The sequence below is a fragment of the Suricata suricatta genome, chromosome 1 (genome assembly GCF_006229205.1).
Source record: "Suricata suricatta isolate VVHF042 chromosome 1, meerkat_22Aug2017_6uvM2_HiC, whole genome shotgun sequence".
In the NCBI taxonomy this organism is placed as follows: domain Eukaryota; kingdom Metazoa; phylum Chordata; class Mammalia; order Carnivora; family Herpestidae; genus Suricata; species Suricata suricatta.
In genome coordinates this window covers 193,228,938-193,249,320 of record NC_043700.1, presented here as the reverse complement: position 1 = coordinate 193,249,320, position 20,383 = coordinate 193,228,938, and the positions used below count along the sequence as shown (strand labels likewise).

Genomic DNA, 20,383 nt, shown 5'->3' with positions numbered 1-20,383 from the left:
GTGCCTGCTCCGCCCACCTGCCTTCCCAAGGGGCAGGGCTTGGGCGTGGCAGCCCAGCAGGGGTGCAGCAGGGGCGGGGGGGGGGGGGGGGGGGGGGGGGGGGGGGGGGGGGGGGGGGGGGGGGGGGGGGGGGGCAGGGGGCGGCCAGACTGGGATGCCCTGACGGCCACCCCCCGCAGGAGTACCTGGACCTGTCAGCGCCCTTCGAGCAGTACTCGCCGGGCGGCCGGGACACCCCCAGCTCCAGCTCCTCGGGGGACGACTCTGTGTTTGCCCACGACCTGCTGCCTCCAGCCCCTCCCGGCAGCGGGGGCCCTGGAACATGAAGGGCTGCTGCCCGAAGGCCGAGCCCCTGCCAATGTGAGAGCAGACCGCTGCTCCCCTGCCGCTGGAGGCGTGCTGCCGACCCCTGGGGCCTGCTGGCCTGGGCCTTGAACCTGGGCCTGGGGGGGAGGGGGGCGGCCACACAGACGGCGTTGCATGTGTGTGTGTGTGTGTGTGTGTGTGTGTGTGTGTGTGTGTGCGCACGCGCATGCATGCAGCTGTGAGCAAGTCTCGAGGCCCCTGGTGCAGGGTCCCTGGGGTGCCCGCCCTGCTGTACAATGACCTCCTTGCCACGTGTGCTGGCAGCACTAGGGGGACCAAATGTAGAATGTAGAGGGGCTCCCCCTCCAGGAGCACTGGGGGGCTGGCCGAGCTCTGGCACCCATCGTGGACCGAGGCCCCTTCGGGGGCCCACGCTGAGCCTGCAGGGAGCCCCCTGTGGCGCCCCTCCCACTGAAGCGGCACCTTGGGTCTGGGGGTGAGTGCTAGCACACAGCTCCCCCCCCAGGCCTCCCCCCTCCCACCCTTCTCCTCGGAGACTGAATTACGGGTACCTGAAGGCAGGAGGCTCTAACTTCTGGCCGAGAGGTTGGTTCCAGACATGAGTGTACATGTATATGGTAGATGCCGTGTAGGACGCACAGGCACGTGTATGTATCGATGTCTGCAGGGAAGGAGGGGCTGGTCTGCCGGCCCGGGGCCCTGAGGGCGCAGGAGGCTCCTCGGGGTCTTCGAAAACTGGCAGAAGATGGAGAGGCTTTCCTGGCACCGCAGTTTTGTTTTAAAAAATGTATATTTGTAAAGCTATTTATCGACCCCCAGGATCCCCCCCGCCCCACGCTCAGAGTATGTAGCCGGCCGCCTGGCAGAGGTTTTCGTTCTAACTTATTAACAGCCAAGAAGGTTCACCCTTCATGTAGGGGGCTCGCTGAGGGCTTCACCCCAAAGCCCAGTCGGGTCCCTTGCACCCTGAAGGGTCCTTAATAGTTTGAGGTGATTCTAGTGAGGATATTTCATTTCCTTTAGCCTTCTTTCCCAGGGGAATTAGATTTCTGTAGGGTTTTTCTTTAGGAGATGTATTTTTTTTGGGACTTCAGAGCAAGCTGGTATTTTCCTAAGAGTTCTAATTGCCATGTGTCATGAGTGGGGGGGCAGTTTCGGGGGGGCCGACCCTGCACGCAGGCTCAGATGTTATCAGACGTTACACGTTTATATATATATATATATAATTTATTGAGTTTTTACAAGACGCATTTGCTGTAGATTTAACATTTCTTACGCAATGCTTCTAGACTTTTAGAGCCCAGACTGCTACCTTTCAAAGCTTGGGAGAGAAAGCGGTGAATTCAGTGTTGTTACTTTGTGTGCTGTTAACGGCCCGGATCTGGACGGCTGTCTTGCTCACTGGCTGGCCAGCCGGGCAGCGGCCCAGGGCGGTCTTTGCTCTCAGGCCCCCTCTCCTGGGGCCAGAGTGTCGGCCCAGGCCAGCAGACGTGCTTTCCAAAAAATAAATGGAGTCAGCTGGCTCACATTCTTGCTCTGTGCTTCCGGTTTCCTGCCCTTCTGGACCCCCTGGCAGTGTCCCCTCCGTCCGCCCAGGACGGGTTCTGTCCTCTGCTCCCCGACGAGGGTGGGGCCACCGGCTGCTTGGGTCACAGGTCTCTGGTCTCCGGTCAGGATGGGACGAGCTTGGGGCAAAGCCAGGGTCTGTGTGGTCCAGTGTGTGCTCCGCGCTGACAGGCCTCCGCCCACTGGTGGCCTTCACCGCCTCGGTCCCAGGTCCCCAGGTGCAGGAGACGCAGGCACTGGTGTCCACAGGAGGGCCGGCCTCCCCTTCCTTGGAGGCTGTAGGAGGCCTGCCAGGCCCCCAGCTGATGGAGTCCAGCCTGTGGGGCTCCTGCAGTCCCCCTCTTCACCCTGGTCAGCTGGGGAGGGGGAGGGGGTTTCTAGGTGGGCCCACCCCCACCCCCACCCCCACCCCCACGGAGCCGCCTGCAAGCAAAGCTCTCACCTGGCTCCTGACCCACCAGACCCAGGGACACTACCCTCTGCCCTGCTGGATGCACTCCTGTTCCTGGATGGTCCCTTCCCCATCCCTGCCTGGCATCCCCCCCCCCCCTCCTGACTTTGGGTGCATGCTGCACACTGATCCTGGGGCACTGAGGACCCAGTGACAGGATCTGGCCCCCTCTGCTCCAGCGTCTGAGGGAGCGGGGACACAGAGCAGGGAACCCACACACACGGCAGTGGTGGGGCAAGTCTGGGAAGACTCAACACTCAGGGGCGGTGGTGCCCAGGCCAGGCAGCAAGACTGGAGAGGATTCTGGGACAGGTGCCCATGCACAGACGTGCATGGATCCTAAGCGCTGCCTGGGCTGGCTGTCCCTCCCTGGCTCACCGAGTTTGTCAGCCACTTGCGCCGCCCGCCCCCCCCCCCCCCCCCCCCCCCCCCCCCCCCATCAGGTCTCGACAGGAAGGACCGCGCCGCTGGGCTGTATGAGCTACTACTCTGGCTTCTAAGAAACTCCCTGGGGGCCGAGTTTAACTGACCTGCAAGTGAGGTGTTTCAGGGGCCTCCCTGGAGAGCAGGCGAGGCTACTAGGGACCTGGCTCCAGAGAACCGATAAGCGTGCTGTCCAATACCTTGACCCCACTCAGGGAAGTACTCTCCGCACCCGCCCAGCCTGCCAGAGACCCCAGGTTTTTGTGTCCAGCGCGCTGGGGACAGGGACAGACATAGAGGGCAATGAGGGCGTGGACCACGTGTGGGGGAGCCCGGTGGGGTGCTGGGTAGGGAACTGGGGAGCCCCGGGAGGTGAGTCTCTGGGAGATGGGGAGCCCTGCGGGGAGCCGGGATGGGACGGGAGCCCAGGGAGCTGGAAGAGCCCAGCCGGCAGCCGCTGGGGGAGGGCCGCCGGGCGGGGAGGGGGAGGAAACGCGGAGGCGGGCGGAGCGCGGGCCGGGAGCGCCCCCTAGTGCCTGCCGGGCAGAGTTCCCGTGTGTCCCGGGCGCCTCTCCTGCGCGGCCCCGCTGGGCTCCGGGCGCGCGCTCCGGACGAGGAGCCCTGGCGCCAGGGGAGAGGCGGTCTTCCGGACGCCGGACGGAGACCCCGGGCGGGCCGGGGTTGGGAGAGGGACGGGCCGGGCCGGCAGGCGAGAGCTGCCCTGCCCTTCGCGAGCCCGGGAGCCTATCCGCTTCTCTCCGGCTCCGGCTCTTCTCGCGGCTCCGCCCAGCCCCGGCGGCCCCGCCCCGCTTGGGCGGCCCCGCCCCTGGTGGGCTGCACCTGTCCGGCGGCACCTGCACCCCAGCCCGCCACCTGCCACCTGGGCTGTCCTTCTTCCCGGAAACGGTGGCATCCGACTCAGCCCCGGGGAAGGCCTCTGGGGCGACACGCCAGCTCACCTATTCCAGGCCCGGCCCCGGCCCTCGCCTTCAGCCCTCGCAGCCCGGGCTGGCTCCACCTGCGTCGAGTGCCTCCGCACTCCTACCCCCTGCAGGCTCACCCTTCGCTATTTGGTTCCTAAGAGGTCGGCTGCCTCCTCCCTGGCCTGTTCCGCTAAGCTGGACGTCATCCGTCATTCACGCACCCTGCGTCCTCTTCCCCACGCGGCGGCTCGCAAGGTCTTCAGAGGGTGCGTCCCCACGCAAAACACATTTGGAACCCGGCCTGAGTGCACCGTCTCCAGTCGCCTCCAGCACAGTTGACCGCTGCTGCATCTCCTTGGTCCTGAATAGCCCCTGCCCTTGTCTCTGCCCGGAGCTTTCTGCAGGGGCAGCCTTGTCCTGGATTGCTGGTGCTCCCATGGGCCCATGGGCCCCTCAGATTTCCCTGGCCGGGCATCTGGGGCCGGAACACTGTGGGGGAAGGGGCAGAGCCAGGGCACCTGGCCAGCAGCCCTCACACCTGGCTCCCCCAGCACCCAGTGGCCCCAGCTCACTGCCCCCACCACTCCCAGCACCGCCATTCTGTGCGGTTTGCGGAGCAGGCCAGGTGGTTTCCGGCGCTCCTGCGGGTCCGCCAGCTGGGCTTCTCCCTAAAGTTCATCCAGGGGGCAGAATCTTGTGAGAAGAGAACCGGTGTCATCATCTGCACCAGCAGGCGCGTGGATGTTGGCTGACAACCCACAAGCGTGTTTCACGCTCGTTTTGTCCACGTTCTGGCCGGGAGTGTCCCTTCTGGCCAGCTGCTGTGTCCCTGCAGCATGGTCTCCTTAAGCAATCCCTGCCTCCGCCCCTGGTCAGCCTTCCCAGAGCCGTGGTGGCCTTCTGAACCGTAGAATCGAGAAACGGGCTCCAGACCAGGTCTTGTGTTCTGGGGCCGCTGCTGCCCACAGGCTCACATGGCCTCTGTCCCTGGCCACTGACTCCCAGGCATGGCCTGGGGAAGGACCCCACGGAGTGAACACATGTCTGGATGCCTGCCAGGGGCACCACAATGAACCTGGATGGAAGCCTCTGGCCCAGGGCCCAGGCAGGGGGAAGGCAAGGGCTGAGGCCTGGCGGCCCCGTTTTCCACACCTATGGGGTAGAAGGAACAAGGTTGGCCTCGGGGAGAGATGGGATGCAGGTTAGGGTGGCCCTTGGGCAGGGAGGTGACCCAACACAGGTGGAAGGATCCCACGCAGAGCCCCATGCAGCCTGGTGCCAGGGAAGGGGTGAGGCCCCCTGAGCCAGGATGTAGGTCCTGGGCTCAGGGCCGTGATCTGTCCACAGGAGGGGGGCTGCAGAGAGGTGGGAGGTTGGGGAGAGTGCCTGCCCTGCTCCCAGGGCCCTCTGCCTGGTGCCCCCAGGGGGGCCTCGGCCCTCCATTCTGGGGTAGGGCACACGCAGCCCCAAGGCGGCTCTGCTGCCCATACGCCCCCTCGGCACTCTGGGGACCCCTTCGGCGGAGCCCGCAGCCCCCCACTCCCAGGAGCCGTCACCCCGGAGTATTTCACACAGAGCCATGCCCTCCTGGGTGACCCTTGGGCCAGGATCCCGGTTCTGCCCACCCAGGCCCAAAGGCACCCACTGAGGGCTGGGGCAGGGGCAGCCCGGGCAGGCAGTGCCCCCCTTCCTGATCTGGACAAAGCAGGCACCGCACGGCGGGCAGAGGTCATGGAGACAGCGCTTTATTAAACCTTCTGCTTACATCAAATTCAGTGTCTAGTCCCCACCACAGGGATCAGCCTGGGTGCACAGGCTGGCGGGACACGGAGGCACGCTGTCCCAAGACGAGCGGACACCCCAGGCCAGGGCCGGAGCTCCATCTGGAATCTGGCCTCACGCAGCACATCCACACGCACGGCCACCTGCCACCCCCTTCCACTGCAAAGGCAGGGCCAGACCGCAGGGCACAACGCTGTCACAAAGGCAGATGCTGCAACAACCCTGACATTTGCCACCTTGACTCCTGAGGTGTCCCATGATTCAAAGACCTTACTTTTGAGCTGTTACGGGAGCAGTAATTTCACATTTAACAAAAACCGTATTTCTACAAAGGATGTTTATACACAGCCCAGGAGGAAGGTTGTCAGTGGCGCGGGCCCTGGGACCCCAGGACACACGGAGACAGAGCTCAAAGCTGGCTGCGGCCCTGAGGACCCCAGGGCCGAGCTGTGAGAGCCACCGCCTGCCGCTTCTTCAAAACTTACAAAGTGCCCTCCACTTACAACGTCTGATTCTGACATTCCACAAGGGCTCTAGGAGCCCCGGGCAATTTCCGGAGCCCCAACCAGAAGAGTGGGTATTCAGGCGCAGGGAAAGAGGGGGCACGTGCTAGGAATTCCCATTTCATTTTCAAGTAGCCGCAGCCCCCGCCCCTCCGAAGACGCAGGAGCCCCCTCCGGGGCAGGGAGGCTGGCCCTGGCACTCAGGCTGCCCACACCCGGCAGCCAGTGACATTCAGGGCAGGAAAAAGCCCACGGGGCACAGGGGAGCCCACGGCTGACTTCGCCAACACTGATGGTGCCCGCGGCGGGTCAGGCCCGTGTGGATTCGAGAGGCCCCGCAGCACCCAGGGGTGACAGTGCAGATGACGCAGGCCAGGGGGACAGCACCCACGGGGACGCCTGGGGCGCCGAGGCTGAGGACAAGAGGTGGCCGTGGCTGGCCGGGCCCCAAAACAGTGCCCACGGGAAAGACCGCCGCCACCCACGGGGCACGCGGGCAACCCCAGGCCCCACACATGCACCTTCCCTACGGCTGAAAACCCGCTACTGCGGGGAGTGTACGGTGGTTCGATCATAAATACTAAGCATCTAGAATTTATGTATTTCTTTCTCAAATGACTGACATAAAAACCCTTTAGAACCCAACTGCTGCTTTACAAAGGTTTACATTTGACGATCCGTAATTGTGTTCCTATTTTGTCAAGTTTCCTCTTGTGACGGCTGGACGAAAAGCTTCAGGTCACGGAGAGGCCGCGGTGCGGGGCCCGGCCGCTGCGGCCCGTGCGCCCACCTCCTGCGCCTGCGCCTCCCGAAGAACGTGCTTCCTGGACGGACCCAGCCTCTGAAGGAGCAGCACCACAGGGCCGGGACCACGGGCCACCCGGCCTCACTCAGCCCACCGAGCCCCACCCGCCCGAGCTGCCGGGTGCCGACTCGGCCAGATGCCAGGGCTGGTGCCGAGCCCACGGAGGCCGCCCACTCCCCCCAGGGGCACACCAGGCCAGGCGACGCAGACCCACACCGGGGTCCCCAGGACGCGCCACCTCAGGACCCGGAGCACAGCCGGTGGCCTGCGTGTCGGGCGGGGGGGGGGGGGGGAGTGAGGGCAGCAGCAGGGGGAAGGGCGCACAGAGCCCAGCCGGACACACAGTGGGACCTGCTCTGATCCCCGACGGGCGACGAGGCGCTAACGACCCAAGTCGGGATACTGTAAAAGCCGCGACAGTGTGATCACTCGCTGAATGGACACGCTGCATTGTCACAGCTTCGTTAGCGCCTGTCCCCACACGATCCACACGCGGGCAGAGGGTCAAAGGCTCCGTCAGGCAGGGGTGGACGCGCACCGACAGGGGGCGCGCACAAGGCACGACGCTCCTGCCGCAGAGCTGCTTCTCGGAGGCCGCGGGGTCCCCGTCATTACAGAGACGATGCTGGAAGTGTGCGCCGATCGGTGCTCTGAACGCCCAGTCGGGAACCGGAGTCCGCAGCCTGACCACCGGCACGACGTCTTCCCCGGGCCGAGAGGGCCGCGGGCATCTCGTCCCTGTGCGCACGGCCGGGCCCTTCTCCTCCTGGGGCAGGCGCCACGGGGTCCAGCTCGCTCGGCGAGGCACCGCCCTGCCCCCGTCCGGCCGGGCCCACCTCGGAGCCAGGAGGCCGCCACTGCGGGATCCAGACACGGGTCCCCGGAGGGGTTCGGGGCCTCCAGACTGAATGGATCTTCATGGAATGATGAAAATTAAAAATCACTTGATTATGGAAGTTTCTGATTTATTCCAGACAAAATATTAGATTTGTCACTAACGATCACCTCAAAGCCGTCGCTGGCGGAGCAGGACCGCAGCAGCCGGCACGGGCATGGAGGCAGACCCGGCCCAGGCCCCGAGGTGCCCGTGAGCAGGCGGCCCCTAATTCTTCACTTCGGCGGCCTCCTTCTCAGCCTTCTCCTTGGCCTTCTCCTTCTCCTCCACCTTCCCCTCCTTTTCCAACATGGCTACAATCTCGGCCACCTGGCTGGTGGAGATGTGAATGTCTTCTTTGTCCACCAGCTCGATCACCTGTGCGCACAGGAAAGGGACAGGGGACTCAGGGGAGCAGGCCGAGGACATGCTGGGAACACGGCACGGCCCCCTGGTTCTCGGAGGACTGGGACACCTCCCACCCCCAGGAGGCCAAGAGGCTCCCGGAGCAGGGGACGTGCGCCTCTCAAGGACGCCGGGGACGCTTCCTGCGGGGCCTGGGGTGCAGGAAGGAGCGGTGTGGAGCAAGGCAGGCCGGATGGCACACGAGGCTGCCGGGGCCGGCTGCCTGCTCGGGGCTCGGGTGGCCTGCCGTGGACAGAGCCCAGGAGGGTACAGGGCACGAACATGTGAGCTGCCGTCCACACCAGGGAGAGGGGCCCCAGGGGAGGGGAGGGTGACAAGGGCTCGGGCCTCCCAGCCTCTGTTGCCGGCCCCGCAAGGAGGCCCAGCACGTGCGCCTGGGCCAGCCCGGCCTCTCTGCTGCCCTGCACAGCACGTCAGCGGGCGTGCTGTGCAGACGTGTAGGAGCTCACTAACTAGCTGGAGAGACTAGGAACGTTCCAGCACTCGTGAAGGGCTTGCTCCTCAGGAACACTGCTCACGGAGAGGCGTGCCGTCCCGGGTCTCCTGGGCTGCCCAGCTCTCTGCACCAGGGAGCCAAGCAGCCCCACGCCCACCAGCGCGCCACCGGGACTGAAGCCACACGGCCTCCTGAGGTCTGCGCGCCCTGGGCGCCCCGCCCCTCACACGCTTCCCAGACTGCACCGCGGCTCCGCTCGACTCGGGAGAAGCCAAGTGTCCTGTTAAAAAGCAGGCGGGCCGCTCTAGATGGCCGTCCTGACTACCCGCTCCTTGCTCTGTGGGGGCAGAGACGGGCCCTGACCTGGCCCCGCCCACTCACCTTGACAAGGTCATCGATGTTGACCTTGCCGTCCTTATTTTCATCCAGTGCCGAGACCAAGCTGATGAGCTTGTTTTCCGGAATGTGCTTGATTTGCTTCATGGCACTGATGAGCTCGGTGACACTGATGACGGTCTCCCTGGGGGGACACAGTGTGCAAGTGGCACAGACGCACCCACAGCCTCACCGGACCTCCCACAGGTCAGCCCCAACCCAGGCACCCCCTCCCTCCTGGGTGCCCTTGCCCCTGCATCTGGGCACATGCAGACAAAAGGTCCAAGGTCTCCGGGGTGTGCAGTCCCTGTCTCTCTACTGGCGGTGGGGACAGAGTCCCACGGTCAGAGTGGGACCGCGCTGCATAGCAGGTCACCTCTGGAAGGGACACTGACCTCGGCCGGGGGGTGAAGGCCCCAGACCTGAGCGCAGCAGGAACTCTGCAGCCAGGCTGCCCGCCCCTCAGAGACGTGGGTGCTCAGAGCACAGTGCCCATGGGAGCACGGAGTGCTAGCCACTACAGCCTGGCAGGTGGCTTCCTCGGCCTGACAGCTATGCACACAACGGCCTCCAGAGTGGGGCCGTCACTGAGCACCGATGTGGGGCCGGCTCAGGGGAGGGAGGGGTAGAAGAGCACCTGGGGGCCTGGGGACCAAGCTGAGTGCGCTCGGAGGGAGAGGAGAGCCTGGGGGCTCCAGGGGAGCTGCGCTCCTACGTACATCCTGGAAGGACCAGCTTGTTGGCAGCCTGGAGAGAGGTGTGGGCTGTGGTGGCGGGGGGCCACCAGCCAGGCCATGGTCACAGTGTGATCCTGACAGGGGCCAAGGTGTGTGTGCATGTGCAGAAGAGGTGACCCCGAGAGCTGTTCCAGCAAAACCATTACTGACTAGTGGACCCTGAAAAGATGTGGCTGGGCTCCTGCTAGAACCGCTGTGTCAAAGGTCAAGGGCTGGCACCATGGCAGAGAAGCACGTCAAGGTCGGAAAGGCCCTGAGCCTCCTGCGCTGGCGTCCGAGCCGCACTCACCCTGCAGGCGGGCCCTCGGTGGCCTGCTGGCCCGTCTCCAGCTGCGCCAGCAGGGCGTCTATCTGCCCGATCATCTGCTGGACCCTCTTCGTCAGCCTCTTGCTGGCTTTAGACTCTTCCACAAAGACCTCTTTGCCCGTCTTTGAAAGTTCCTTCTTGATCTCTTGCAAGTCCTGATGGAATTATTTAGTGACACAGGAGCCTGACAATCAACTTCACTTTGTAGAAGTTAAGTTAACCCAAAGTGGTGTCACAGAGATGGTACCAGGTCATGTACAAAACAGGACAGCAACCCAGTAACCCCAGCCACGGAATGCTGCCAAGTCTTAGGTGCATCCTACAAATCGCTTAGTTTTCCAAACTCAAAAATTTCTGTAGCAAAAAAAATGGAATCGATTTGAACCTCAACTTTCTTGTAAGGGAATACATAAACGGAAGGATCGAGGAACATAACGTGTCTTAAATTCCGAGGCCTGGTATTCCCCGTGAGCAAGCAGGGCCGGGAAGGACACTGAGAGCTTCTGGCAAACACCGAAGCGTCAACAGAGAAGCCACGCCAGCAAGGGGTGCTATGAAAATGGCAAGTCGTTTTTACCAATCTCGAAACTAGTCGGCTCTTCCCAACAGACGTGTGAAGACACAGCTCTTTTACGTGCTTTCAGAAAGCAGGCTCCACAGCCTACAGCAGGGCTCAAACTCATGACCCAAGGTCAAGAGTCGCACATTCCACTGATTGAGCCCCCAGGCGCCCCAAAACATAGCTTTTGGAAGTCAGACTAGAAAGTAATATTTATAAAATAGACATGATTTGGGGCGCCTGGGTGGCTCAGTCGGTTGACCGTCCAACTTTGGTTCAGGTCATGATCTCACGTTTGTGGGTTCAAGCCCCGCGTCAGGCTCTGTGCTGACAGCTCGAACCCTGGAGCCTGCCTCTAATTCTGTGTGTCCCTCTCTCTCTGCCTGTCCCCTGCTCATGATATGTTTCTCTCTGCCTCTCAAAAATAAATAAATGTTAAAAAAAAGTAAATAAAAGACATGTTTTCCTTAAAAAAACAAAACAAAACCCTAAAAAACAAAGTAAAAGAACTGTATGTAAGAAAGAAGTCTCTCTCTAGTAAATATGAATGAAACTAGGATCTCCTTTATCAAACAGTCAGACTATCGATCTAATCCCTCACGTGCCTTTAAAAGCTACAAGGGGCGGGCCCATGTAGATGAGGAGGGCAGTAGGGTCTAGGTCTGCGGAGTGGGGCCGCCCCCCCCCCTGCGGCGCCCCGCCCACCTCGGCGCCCCGCCCACCTCGCTGTAGTCCTGCACGTCCTCCTTCAGCAGCTCCAGCTCCTCCTTCTCCTTGGTCAGGGACGACTTCTGCTCTTTCAGCTTCGAGCAGGCGTTGCTGATTATGTCGATCTCCTCTTTCGTTATTTCCTCTTCCTGGGGAGAAGACAGGCACACTGAGGAAAACCCGGCCGCAGGAGGCACAGTCTCCGTGCTCCCCGTCCGCGGTGCCCAGGCGTGCCCGAGCGTGGATGGGACGTGCACGCGCACCCAAGAAACCATCACCCCCCAGCGAGGTCCGTCGGCCGCCCCAAAACCTGGGAGCAGCTGTCGGGTCACTCACGGAGGTGCCCGAGCGTGAGCTCCCGCACGTGTGCCCTCACTCGCCCCTTCCTGGTGCCCCCGCGTGGTCTAGCGCCTTTCATGTGCTGAACGGTATTCCGGCCAGAGCACACCCCGAATGCGCTCACCCACCGGGTTGTATTGTATTGTAGCTCCTTTGACTTTTCACAGACATCTCAAAAGTCTGTTCGTTTCAACAAAAAGCCTACTGCGATTTTGATGGTTTTGAATCTGCAGATCAGTTGGAGAATTAACACCTCGGGCATATGAGCGCAGGAAATCCGTTCCAGGTAATTAACCTCAACACCTCACACCGTTCAGTGTACAGGTCGAATTTCTTCCTGGTGGTTCGCTTTGGCTGCGGGAAATGATACACTTTCTGAAATTTCAACCCATCTGCCATTACCAGTACAGAAAACACAGCTGATCCGGTAGCTGTCTACACCCTCTGTGAATGGGCAGTTCCATTTCTTCCTTTTGGCTCCGTGCTTTTGTTTCTTCTTGCCTTGGGGCGCTGGCCGCCTCTCCAGGTGGGGCTCATGGGGCCGCCTCGCGGGCTGCGGGCATCTCTACGGCCGTCTTCACTGGGGAAAGCGTCCCCTCCGCTGGCTGAGGAATGTGTCTCCGTCTCAGGAACAGGTGCTGGGTCCCGTGAAGCACTTTTCCTGCATCTGCGGAGCCCATCGCGCGCGGCCCTTCCCCTCAGTGCGTTACACGTCGTCAGGCCGACCGCCGCTCTGCGCTCCCGGACGAGCCCCGCAGGGCCACCGTTGTCATCTCCACAGAACGGGCGCAGGTGACCAGTTTGCTGAGAACTTCCACGCCCGTGTTCACGCCGGACGTGGTTCCACGGTCTTCTCCTGCGGAGCTGGGGTCAGCACACGCTCTCTGCACAGCGAGCTAGGAAGCGATCCCCCCGCCGGCTTTCCTGGAGCAGTCTGAGCTGCGCCAGAAGGATCCCTGCTTTACACACTTGGACTCTTGGGGGCGTTGCCCGTGCAGCCACTGGACCTGGGTTTCTCCGTGGAAAGGCTTTCGGCCACAAGCTTGAGTTCTGCGCACAGTTAGAGCCGTGCGGGCTCTCCACCTGCACCCCCCACCCCCACACAACTGTGCAGGGGGGGTCTCCACACCCCCCGCCCCCCGCAGCAGGGCTGTGCAGGGTGTCCACACACCCCACCCCCCACAGCAGAGCCCTTCGGGGTCTCCACCCCCCGCCCCCGCAGCAGGGCTGTGCCGGGTGTCCGCTGGGCCCCCGCAGAGGGCTGGCGCCAACAGAACCTGCGAGGCGGCCTGAGAGCGGGGACAAGCGCACCTGCCCCGCCCACTCTTCAGGCATCTTTCCGCGGAACAGATGTTCTTCACTTAATTTTTAAGGCCTGTCCTTGTTGAAAGAAGCCCTTGGTGACGCCTGCCTCTGCTGAGTCCCACACGTCCTCGCACACTTAGGTCTTTAACCCGCGGGGGGGGCCGCGCCGGTCCGTGGAGACAGCCCCGAGCCCCAGATCGGTTTCATGACAGGTGCCTCCTCCTCCTCCCTGAGCCTCCCCGCCCAGCCAGACTCCAGGGGCCCCATCTCTGCTCCGCTGTCCACATCCCAGCCCGTGGGGTCACCCCCTGAGGCCAGCCTGGCCAGGTTCCCGGAGCCTCTCCCTGCGTCCTGCCTCCGCGTGTTTGTTTCCATGGGTCTCCTGGGTCATCCGAGGATGGCCCTGGCCTCCCTCCCCACCACTGGTCACCCCCACCCCCCCAAGAAACACCAGCGCAGATGCACTACCCCTCTGCTTCCGGTCTAGATCTTCCCTGAGCCCCAGGCCCCCCGGCTGCCTGCTCTAGCACGGCCCTCCCTGCCCCATGGCCTGGAGAAGGCTGAGACTCCCACAGGGGAGCTTTTCCTGCCACCTCTGCTCCAAACTGCTCCGGCCGAGGCCACGGGCCACCTCACCCTGCCCATTAGGAGTCACTCTTCAGGCCTTCCCCACCCGGCCCTCGATCCCAATCCCCCGACGAAGCGCACCCTCTCCTGGACGCCCCCGCGGTCTGTCTGCCCCACACCTGGGAGTTCGGGCCGGAGGCGCCCATGAGGGGAGCGGGCTGCGGCAGGACGGCCAGGCCGTCCCGAGGAGAGCCGGCATGATGCACGGCACGGCAGGCGGGGACGGGCCCTCCCACTGTGCAGCCCAGGCAATGAAGGGGCCTGCAGACCTGCCTCCAGGCGCACCCCTGCCATCCGGGGCCCAGAGGGCCAGAGGGAGGGTAATGGGCGCCTCAACCCTGCAGCTGCTCAGGCCCAAAGCCTGGAGCCCAGCTGGCTCTGCTCTCACCACACTGGGCCTCCCGGAAACATCTCCAACCTGTGGCCTCACCCTCTCGGGTCCACAACTGCCTATGCGGCCCTATGCCAGACCACGGCCCGCGTGGGCCTATTTCCTCAGGACCCCTGCCCTTCGAGCCAGCCCCCCTTCACCCCCCGGTTCAGCTCTAGTAGGGCCTCCACCGGGCGAGCGCTTGCGTTACCTTCGAGCCTTCCAGGACGGGGGCGGGGTCCTTCAGGACCTCGGCCGGCAGGGTCGCCTCAGGCACTTCTGGCTGCAGCTCGGCCACAGGCCTCCCAGGGGCGGCCTCTGTCGTCACCTCTGGCTCCGCTTCCTTCTGAAACGACCACCACTGGCTCAGCAGCGCCCGGCCGCCGTCCTGAGGCATCGGCACTGGCCCAGGCTGGGGCGCGCTTCCGACAGGCCTGCTCCAGGCCAGTGGGCGCTGCGAGAGCCTGCCAACCGGCAGCGGGTGACGCGCCTTCTGAGCTTCCCTGAGGGACCCCCGCAGGTGCCCCGACATGACCCAAGGGCTGGGCGCTGTGCTTCCCAGGCCAACTGAGGCCCCCCTGTGAGCGGCTCCGGTGGCTCAGTCCACTTCCGGCCCTTCCCCGCCAGCCCCGGAAGCCGTTCCGGGCCTTCCAGAATACATGCCGCCCCGAGGGCCTGCTGGCGGGTCCTGCCGCCGGGGACGAGGCCCCACTCCAGACCTGCAGCCCCACCCGGAGCACCCCTGCACCTGCTGGGCCCCGGACCCCGTCCACAGAAGTCTGCAGAACCCCCCCCCCCGCACCACTCACCACCGCCTCTGAGAGCCGGCGCAGCTCCTCCTCCTGATGCTCCTGCCGGATGGCTGCCTCCTCCTGCAGCGTGGCCTCCAGCTTCGCCTTGTTGTCCACCTGCTCGCCCTCCACCTCGGCCGCCTTCACTTGCGCTTCCTTTGCCTTCAGAGAGGGGATGCCTGAGAGGGGGACCTGGAGAGGCCGCGTGGCACCCCGCCCCTGCCTATAGGTCCAGGAGGGGCTGCCATCGGGGCTCCCAAGGGGAACGGCTCACACGGCAGGGACCCCGACTGCAGGCAGATGCTGCGAGGTGGCCAAGGGTCACCTTCTCACATACCACCAGGGTGCTCAGGATTCAGAGAAAAGTCGAGAGAGAAGCGGGAGGGTGGGTGGGCAGATCTAAGGGCTGCCCTGGGTGAGGAGGGGGTGTCTCCGCAGCTGCTCCCCCCAGAAGCAAGGGGCCCCTTCCAGAGTGAGCCGCAGAAGGGGACCCTGGTAGCACGTACCACAATCTCCGGGAGCGTCTGCAGCGTGGACTTGAGCTGGTCAGCGGGCGACAGGGTGTCTGGGAGGTACATGGCCCGGGACAGGATGAGCAGGGACGTGGGGATCTCCTGATGCAGGTGCAGCTCCAGCCACTGCAATCGGGGGGATCAAGACACAGACTCACCCACTGGCCACGTCCCATCTGCCTCTCCTGGGACCCCAAGCTGGAAAGGGCCTCTCTGTTCTGGTCTGATGGGGGAGGGGAATTCAAGTAGGTGGGCGCACCGAGTTGTCAAAGGGAGTTTTCCCAAAAACAGGAGTCCCAATTTCACTGCACCCACCCACCACTGCTGCCTCTTAGGACCTGCCGCCCGCCCTCAGGGAGCCGAGCACGAGATGCCGCACAGTGTGGCTGCCGGGCTCAGAGCACTGAGCGAGACACCCAGACTTCACGTACAAGTCACGTAAAAAAAATGCAAGGGGGGGCACCTGGGGGGCTCCGTCGGCTGAGTGTCCGACTTCGGCTCAGGTCACAATCTCATGGTTCGTGGGTTCGAGCCCCACGTCGGGCTCTGTGCTGACAGCTTGCCCAGAGCCCGGAGACTGTGTTCCGGTTCTGTGTCTCCCTCTCTCTTTCACGCTACCCTGCTCAAGCTCTGTGTCTCTCAAAAACAAACTGCAAGGGTAGCACCCATGTTCTCATGAGGCCCTCGGGGTCCCGCAGGCCTGCCAAGAGCCTGCACTGCTGGAGGTGGTTTTCATGTTACAAAGATACCTCCAAAGTGACAAGGAAGCCCACGACCGTGTGTGGACACTATGTGGACACAGGACAGGATGCGGGACGAGAAGGAAAACGCAAGACTGAGGAAACACAAACACTCGGATCCCCGTCAGTGTTGGGGTGCAGCACCCACACTGATACATGTCCTGGGCGTGCGCAGAGAAGGCTGGACATAGTCCCCAGCACCCATGGGGAAGGCCCGGGGAGACCCCCTTCAACGAATGTTCCATCTGGGGGCCACATGACACACACCGCTTGTGCTGAAGGACAAGCAGGTGCCGACATCTCTGTCCACACGTGGAGAGTAACCACCAAGGAGGGTGCGGCTTGCAGGCAGAGCCGGAGGGGACCAGCTGGCACCGGCCAAGCCTTACGTCTTCTGATGAAACAGCTGAGTTGCTGTGAGCCTCGCCCCCACCCAGCCTGGCGCCGGCGTGGAGCCGGCCTCTGGGTGCTGGCCAAGGGCCCCCGAGCTGCCGGGGGTGGCAAGCCGCCGCCGAGCGAGGCCCCGGCCTCAGGTGAGAGAGCTACTGGAATTTCAGGAGAAGGTAACCTCGTCCTTGTCTGTCCACAGACGACTGGAAGGGGCCATAAGGATGTGATCGACCAAGAGCAGGGGAGAAAAACCAGGCAACATTCGGAGCCGTGAACACAGGGCGGGCGACAGGTCACCAGGCCCTCGTCCAGACCCTCCGCCGGCAGCCTGTCTGTGCTGGGCCACCACGCACCTGCTTCAGCTGCTCCCGCAGACGGTCCTCCGTGACCCCGAGGGCCCGCATGCCTCGGGCCCGACACGCCGACTGCAGCTCCTTGACGTTCAGGCTGTCCACACCTTCCTCTGCGATCAGCTATGAGAGAGGCAACGAGGCACACACGGAAAGGTCACCCAGGGCGCTGGCATTTCTGTGGGCTTGGAGCCCAGGGTCTAATTGTGAGACACTTTCCTGATGTGCCTCTCCACGTGCAGGACGCAGGGCCACCACTAAGGCCTCAGCTTTGGGTCCGAAGTGACCGGCACTGTCTGATGGGGGCTGGGCCGTGGGGAAGCACACAGTGGCCAGGACTGATCCGGCCTCAGCCCAGGCCCTGCTCCTCGCACTCGACACTCCCTCCCCCTTCTCCCTCCTCCCCTCCAGCAGCAGCGGTGCTCTCCTCCCCACTGCCCACGAGTTCTCGGTGTCCACAGGCAGGGGAAGGATGGAGAGCAGGGTGATGCTGACCTCGGCCACAGGCCCCTCTCTCCTCCTCAGCTTGAGGCCACAGAGATGCGAGCGAGAAGAATAAACCAGAGACCCGAAGACAGAAGACACAGATTGTCTTGGAAACCGTGCAGGGGCGCCAGGGGAGAGAAGAAAGAGCCAGAGGGGCCCCGCGTCTGTGCCGGCAGCACCTCACGATGACCCTGGGGGCAGAGGTACCGTCACTCCCGTTTTCTAAATGCAGCTCTCCGTCCCGAGGTGACCGGGTACCAGTGCGCAGGTGTGACAGACACGGCTTCTCTTGGTGGCAGCGCCTCCCGAACCACAGCGGCAAGACCAGACCCAGAATGATGGCAGGAAACCGTTCCTGTCCTTCTGCAGACACGCCGCCCACTCCTGAGGCCGTGGTAACCACTAATCCAGTCTTCACGTCTGCATCTGGGGGCGAAGCACGCTGCGTGGGCAGGGTCCCAGCGCACGACTGCCGGGTTCCCGGGAGGCGCCCGAGGGCACTGTGTGCCGACAGCGGCCCGGTGGCGTGGGAGGGCCAGCCCAGCTAAACCTTCTCCCGCCGGAGGACAGCGGTGCGGTTTCCAGTTTGGGGTGATTATGAAAACCCCTGGTTTTTGTTTTCCTGTCCCACCTCCTTGTGGGAAACGTGAATTCCATCGCGCTTCCGAGTCCATCCCCTCGTAGGGCACTCATGGTTGCTCTGGGTATTAGACTCACATGGTCCGCGTCCTTCAGTCCGGGCCACACGTGGGGCCCCCACCCCGGGGCGCCCGCGGCCCTCTCCGGACCCCGCGAGCTCGCCTCACCGGCTCTCCTTCCACGGAGCGCCGGCCCACACGGCTCTGGCGTTTCTGCTTCAACCATCGCGCTGAGGTTAGAAGGCAAACAGGAAGGAAAGTCTAGCGGGCTGACAACGGTCCTTCGTATCCCGGGGAGGGTCGGACCACACGGGCTCAGCCGTGCGGGTCCACACAGGCCGGGGCCTCCCTCCCCGCAGACGTCCGCATTCTCTTCCCTCGCGGACTTCATCGCACGAACACGGGACGTAACAGGCGGATCGCGCGCAGCAGGGACCGAGGACGCGGTCACGTGCTCCGTAAGGCTGCGGGCCACCAGCAGGCCACCGGCAGGTGGGTTTCTGGGGAGCCCGAAGTCCTGCTTGCCCGGCCCGGAGCGCTCCCTCTGCTTGACGTTTTCATGGAGGCAAATCCATGTGGTTTGGGCGTTTTCTCCTTTACTCTTGGGCACTTTCTCTCTCTCTCTGGGAATGTAACTTGGAACACAGAGCCGTGGGGTCCGGTAACAAGTGCAGCGGCAGTTCACACTCACGAGGGGCTTCTCCCTTCTGGACCACGGACGTGCTGGCGACACAGCGTTCTGCAGCTGCGGCCCGCACGCTGGAAGGGGCGTGGCTCACGCATGAAGGAAGGCGCTGCCGTGCGGGGGCCGAGCCGGGCCGCGACTCCTGGTTCCCGTGGGGCAGATGCGCTGACGGCCAGTTCTGTTGTCCTTCTTCGGGGAATGTGTGAACCCTCCCCTTTTATAGGCTATATGCTGGACACAGGATTGGGAGTTTACAGGTTCTTTCCAGGATGTGAGAAATACCACGCCCCTCCTTCCGGCCGCAGTTTCTGATGGGCAGCCTGGTGGCTGGGGAGCCCCGCCCCCCACCCCGCCAGACGCCAGGCTCACTGACCACGGGCAAAACCACGAGGTTGCTTCGGGTCACGCCTTCACATGGAATTCTTTGGCTTGATACCATCTGAGATTCACTCAGCTTCTAAAATGTGCTGACTTCGGGGCACCTGGGTGGCTCAGTTGGTTACACATCCTACTCTGGATTTCAGCTCAGGTCACGATCTCCCGGTTTGTGAGTTCCAGCACCATGTTGGGCTCTGCTCTGACAGTAGGGAGCCTGCTTGGGATTCCCTGTCTCTCTCTCTCTCTGCCCCTCCCCTGCTCACATGCGTGCATGTGAGCAATCTCTCTCCCGAAAAATAAGTAAACTTTAAAAAACAAATACAAGTAATGTGTATTGGCTGAGACCCCTTACCGAATGTGGGAAGTGTTGAGGAGTTATTTCTTCGAGCACTTTCCCAGCTGTAGCCCCCTCTTCTCCTTCAGGAACTCTGATGACGAGGATGCGAGATGCGTTCCTCTAGTCTCACAGGTGGCTGAGGCCCTGTGCTTGTTAACTGTTTTCTCCGGTGTTCAGATGGGTGATTTTTTTTCTATGTGTTTGTTTCTATACCCAGCATGGGGCTTGAACTCACAACCCCAGATAAAGAGTCACATACTCCGGGGAGCCTGCATGGCTCAGTCGGTTAAGCATCTGACTTGAGCTCAGGTCATGATTCACAGTTCATGAGACTGAGACCCATGTTGGGCTCTTCCGTGCTGACAGCTCAGAGCCTGGAGCCTGTTTCTGATTCGGTGCCTTTCACTCTGCCCCTCCCCGATCATGCTGTTTCTTTCTCTCAAAAAAACAAATAAAAGTTAAAAAAAAAAAAAAGTGGCCCACACCTCCACCCGGGACAGCTGGTGCCCTGGATGGGGAATTTCTAGAGTTTTATCTTAAAAGTTCACCGATCCCGTCTTCTGTTCTCTCCTTTCTCCGGGAGAGCCCATCCACTGAGCTTTTTATTTTCAACTGTATTTTTCAATTCTAAAACTCCATTTGGTTTTCCGTCTTCCTGTCTTTTAACGTTTATTTATGTATTTAGAGAGAGACTGCACAAGCAGGGGAGGGGCAGCATGCACGCGCTGGGCCAGAGTGAGCAAAGAGGTGCAAGTGCCCACAGCCCCGATCTGGGAATGACAGCGCCACCGGTGACTCCGCCTCCCCCACCGGCAGGACGCCTGCCGCTCCTGTCGGGGCCGAGGTGCCCACCTTGTCATCGGCCTTGATGGAGCGCAGCCTCATGGTGAGCTGGAAGCGCAGGAAGTTGTTGGTGCCGATGGACTGCAGCTCCAGCAGCTTGCACAGGGCCACCAGCTGCGGCCGCGTCAGGTTGTCCAGGGTCAGCTCGTCCTCAAACAACTTGGAGAAACGCAGGATCTCCTCATTGCTGGGTCTCTCACCGGTCTCTCGGATCTGTGGCAGCAAACAAGTGGGTCACCTCTGGGCCAGGGCTTCCCCAGTACCACCCACAGCCTCGGGTCACCTGCCTCCAGGCCTGCCCTGGCTCCCCCGGGTGACGCCTCCAGGCAGCTTCAGCAATCCCCCCCCCCTCCCATCCTGCCCGCCCGTGCCAGCAGAGCCCGGGCGGGG

At 62.7% G+C, this 20,383-nt stretch overlaps 2 protein-coding genes across 2 annotated transcripts in view; one reads left to right on the top strand and one right to left on the bottom strand.

The window, feature by feature from the left end:
• The window catches only part of FGFR3 (fibroblast growth factor receptor 3), a 30,403-nt gene extending 28,541 nt beyond the window's left edge, over positions 1-1,862 (top strand). The window contains exon 21 of the mRNA XM_029952644.1: positions 180-1,862. Within this exon, the coding sequence (XP_029808504.1) occupies positions 180-326 (147 nt within the window). The 3' untranslated portion in view covers positions 327-1,862. The remainder of the gene's footprint in view (positions 1-179) is intronic.
• A 3,557-nt stretch (positions 1,863-5,419) lies between these two features.
• Positions 5,420-20,383, bottom strand: part of LETM1 (leucine zipper and EF-hand containing transmembrane protein 1) — a 28,392-nt gene continuing 13,428 nt past the window's right edge. The window contains exons 6-14 of the mRNA XM_029952633.1: positions 20,003-20,206; positions 16,630-16,749; positions 15,141-15,272; positions 14,653-14,796; positions 14,055-14,189; positions 11,217-11,351; positions 9,918-10,090; positions 8,898-9,036; positions 5,420-8,032 (exon numbers count right to left, since the gene is read on the bottom strand). Coding sequence (XP_029808493.1) covers positions 7,883-8,032; positions 8,898-9,036; positions 9,918-10,090; positions 11,217-11,351; positions 14,055-14,189; positions 14,653-14,796; positions 15,141-15,272; positions 16,630-16,749; positions 20,003-20,206 — 1,332 coding nt within the window. The 3' untranslated portion in view covers positions 5,420-7,882. The remainder of the gene's footprint in view (positions 8,033-8,897; positions 9,037-9,917; positions 10,091-11,216; positions 11,352-14,054; positions 14,190-14,652; positions 14,797-15,140; positions 15,273-16,629; positions 16,750-20,002; positions 20,207-20,383) is intronic.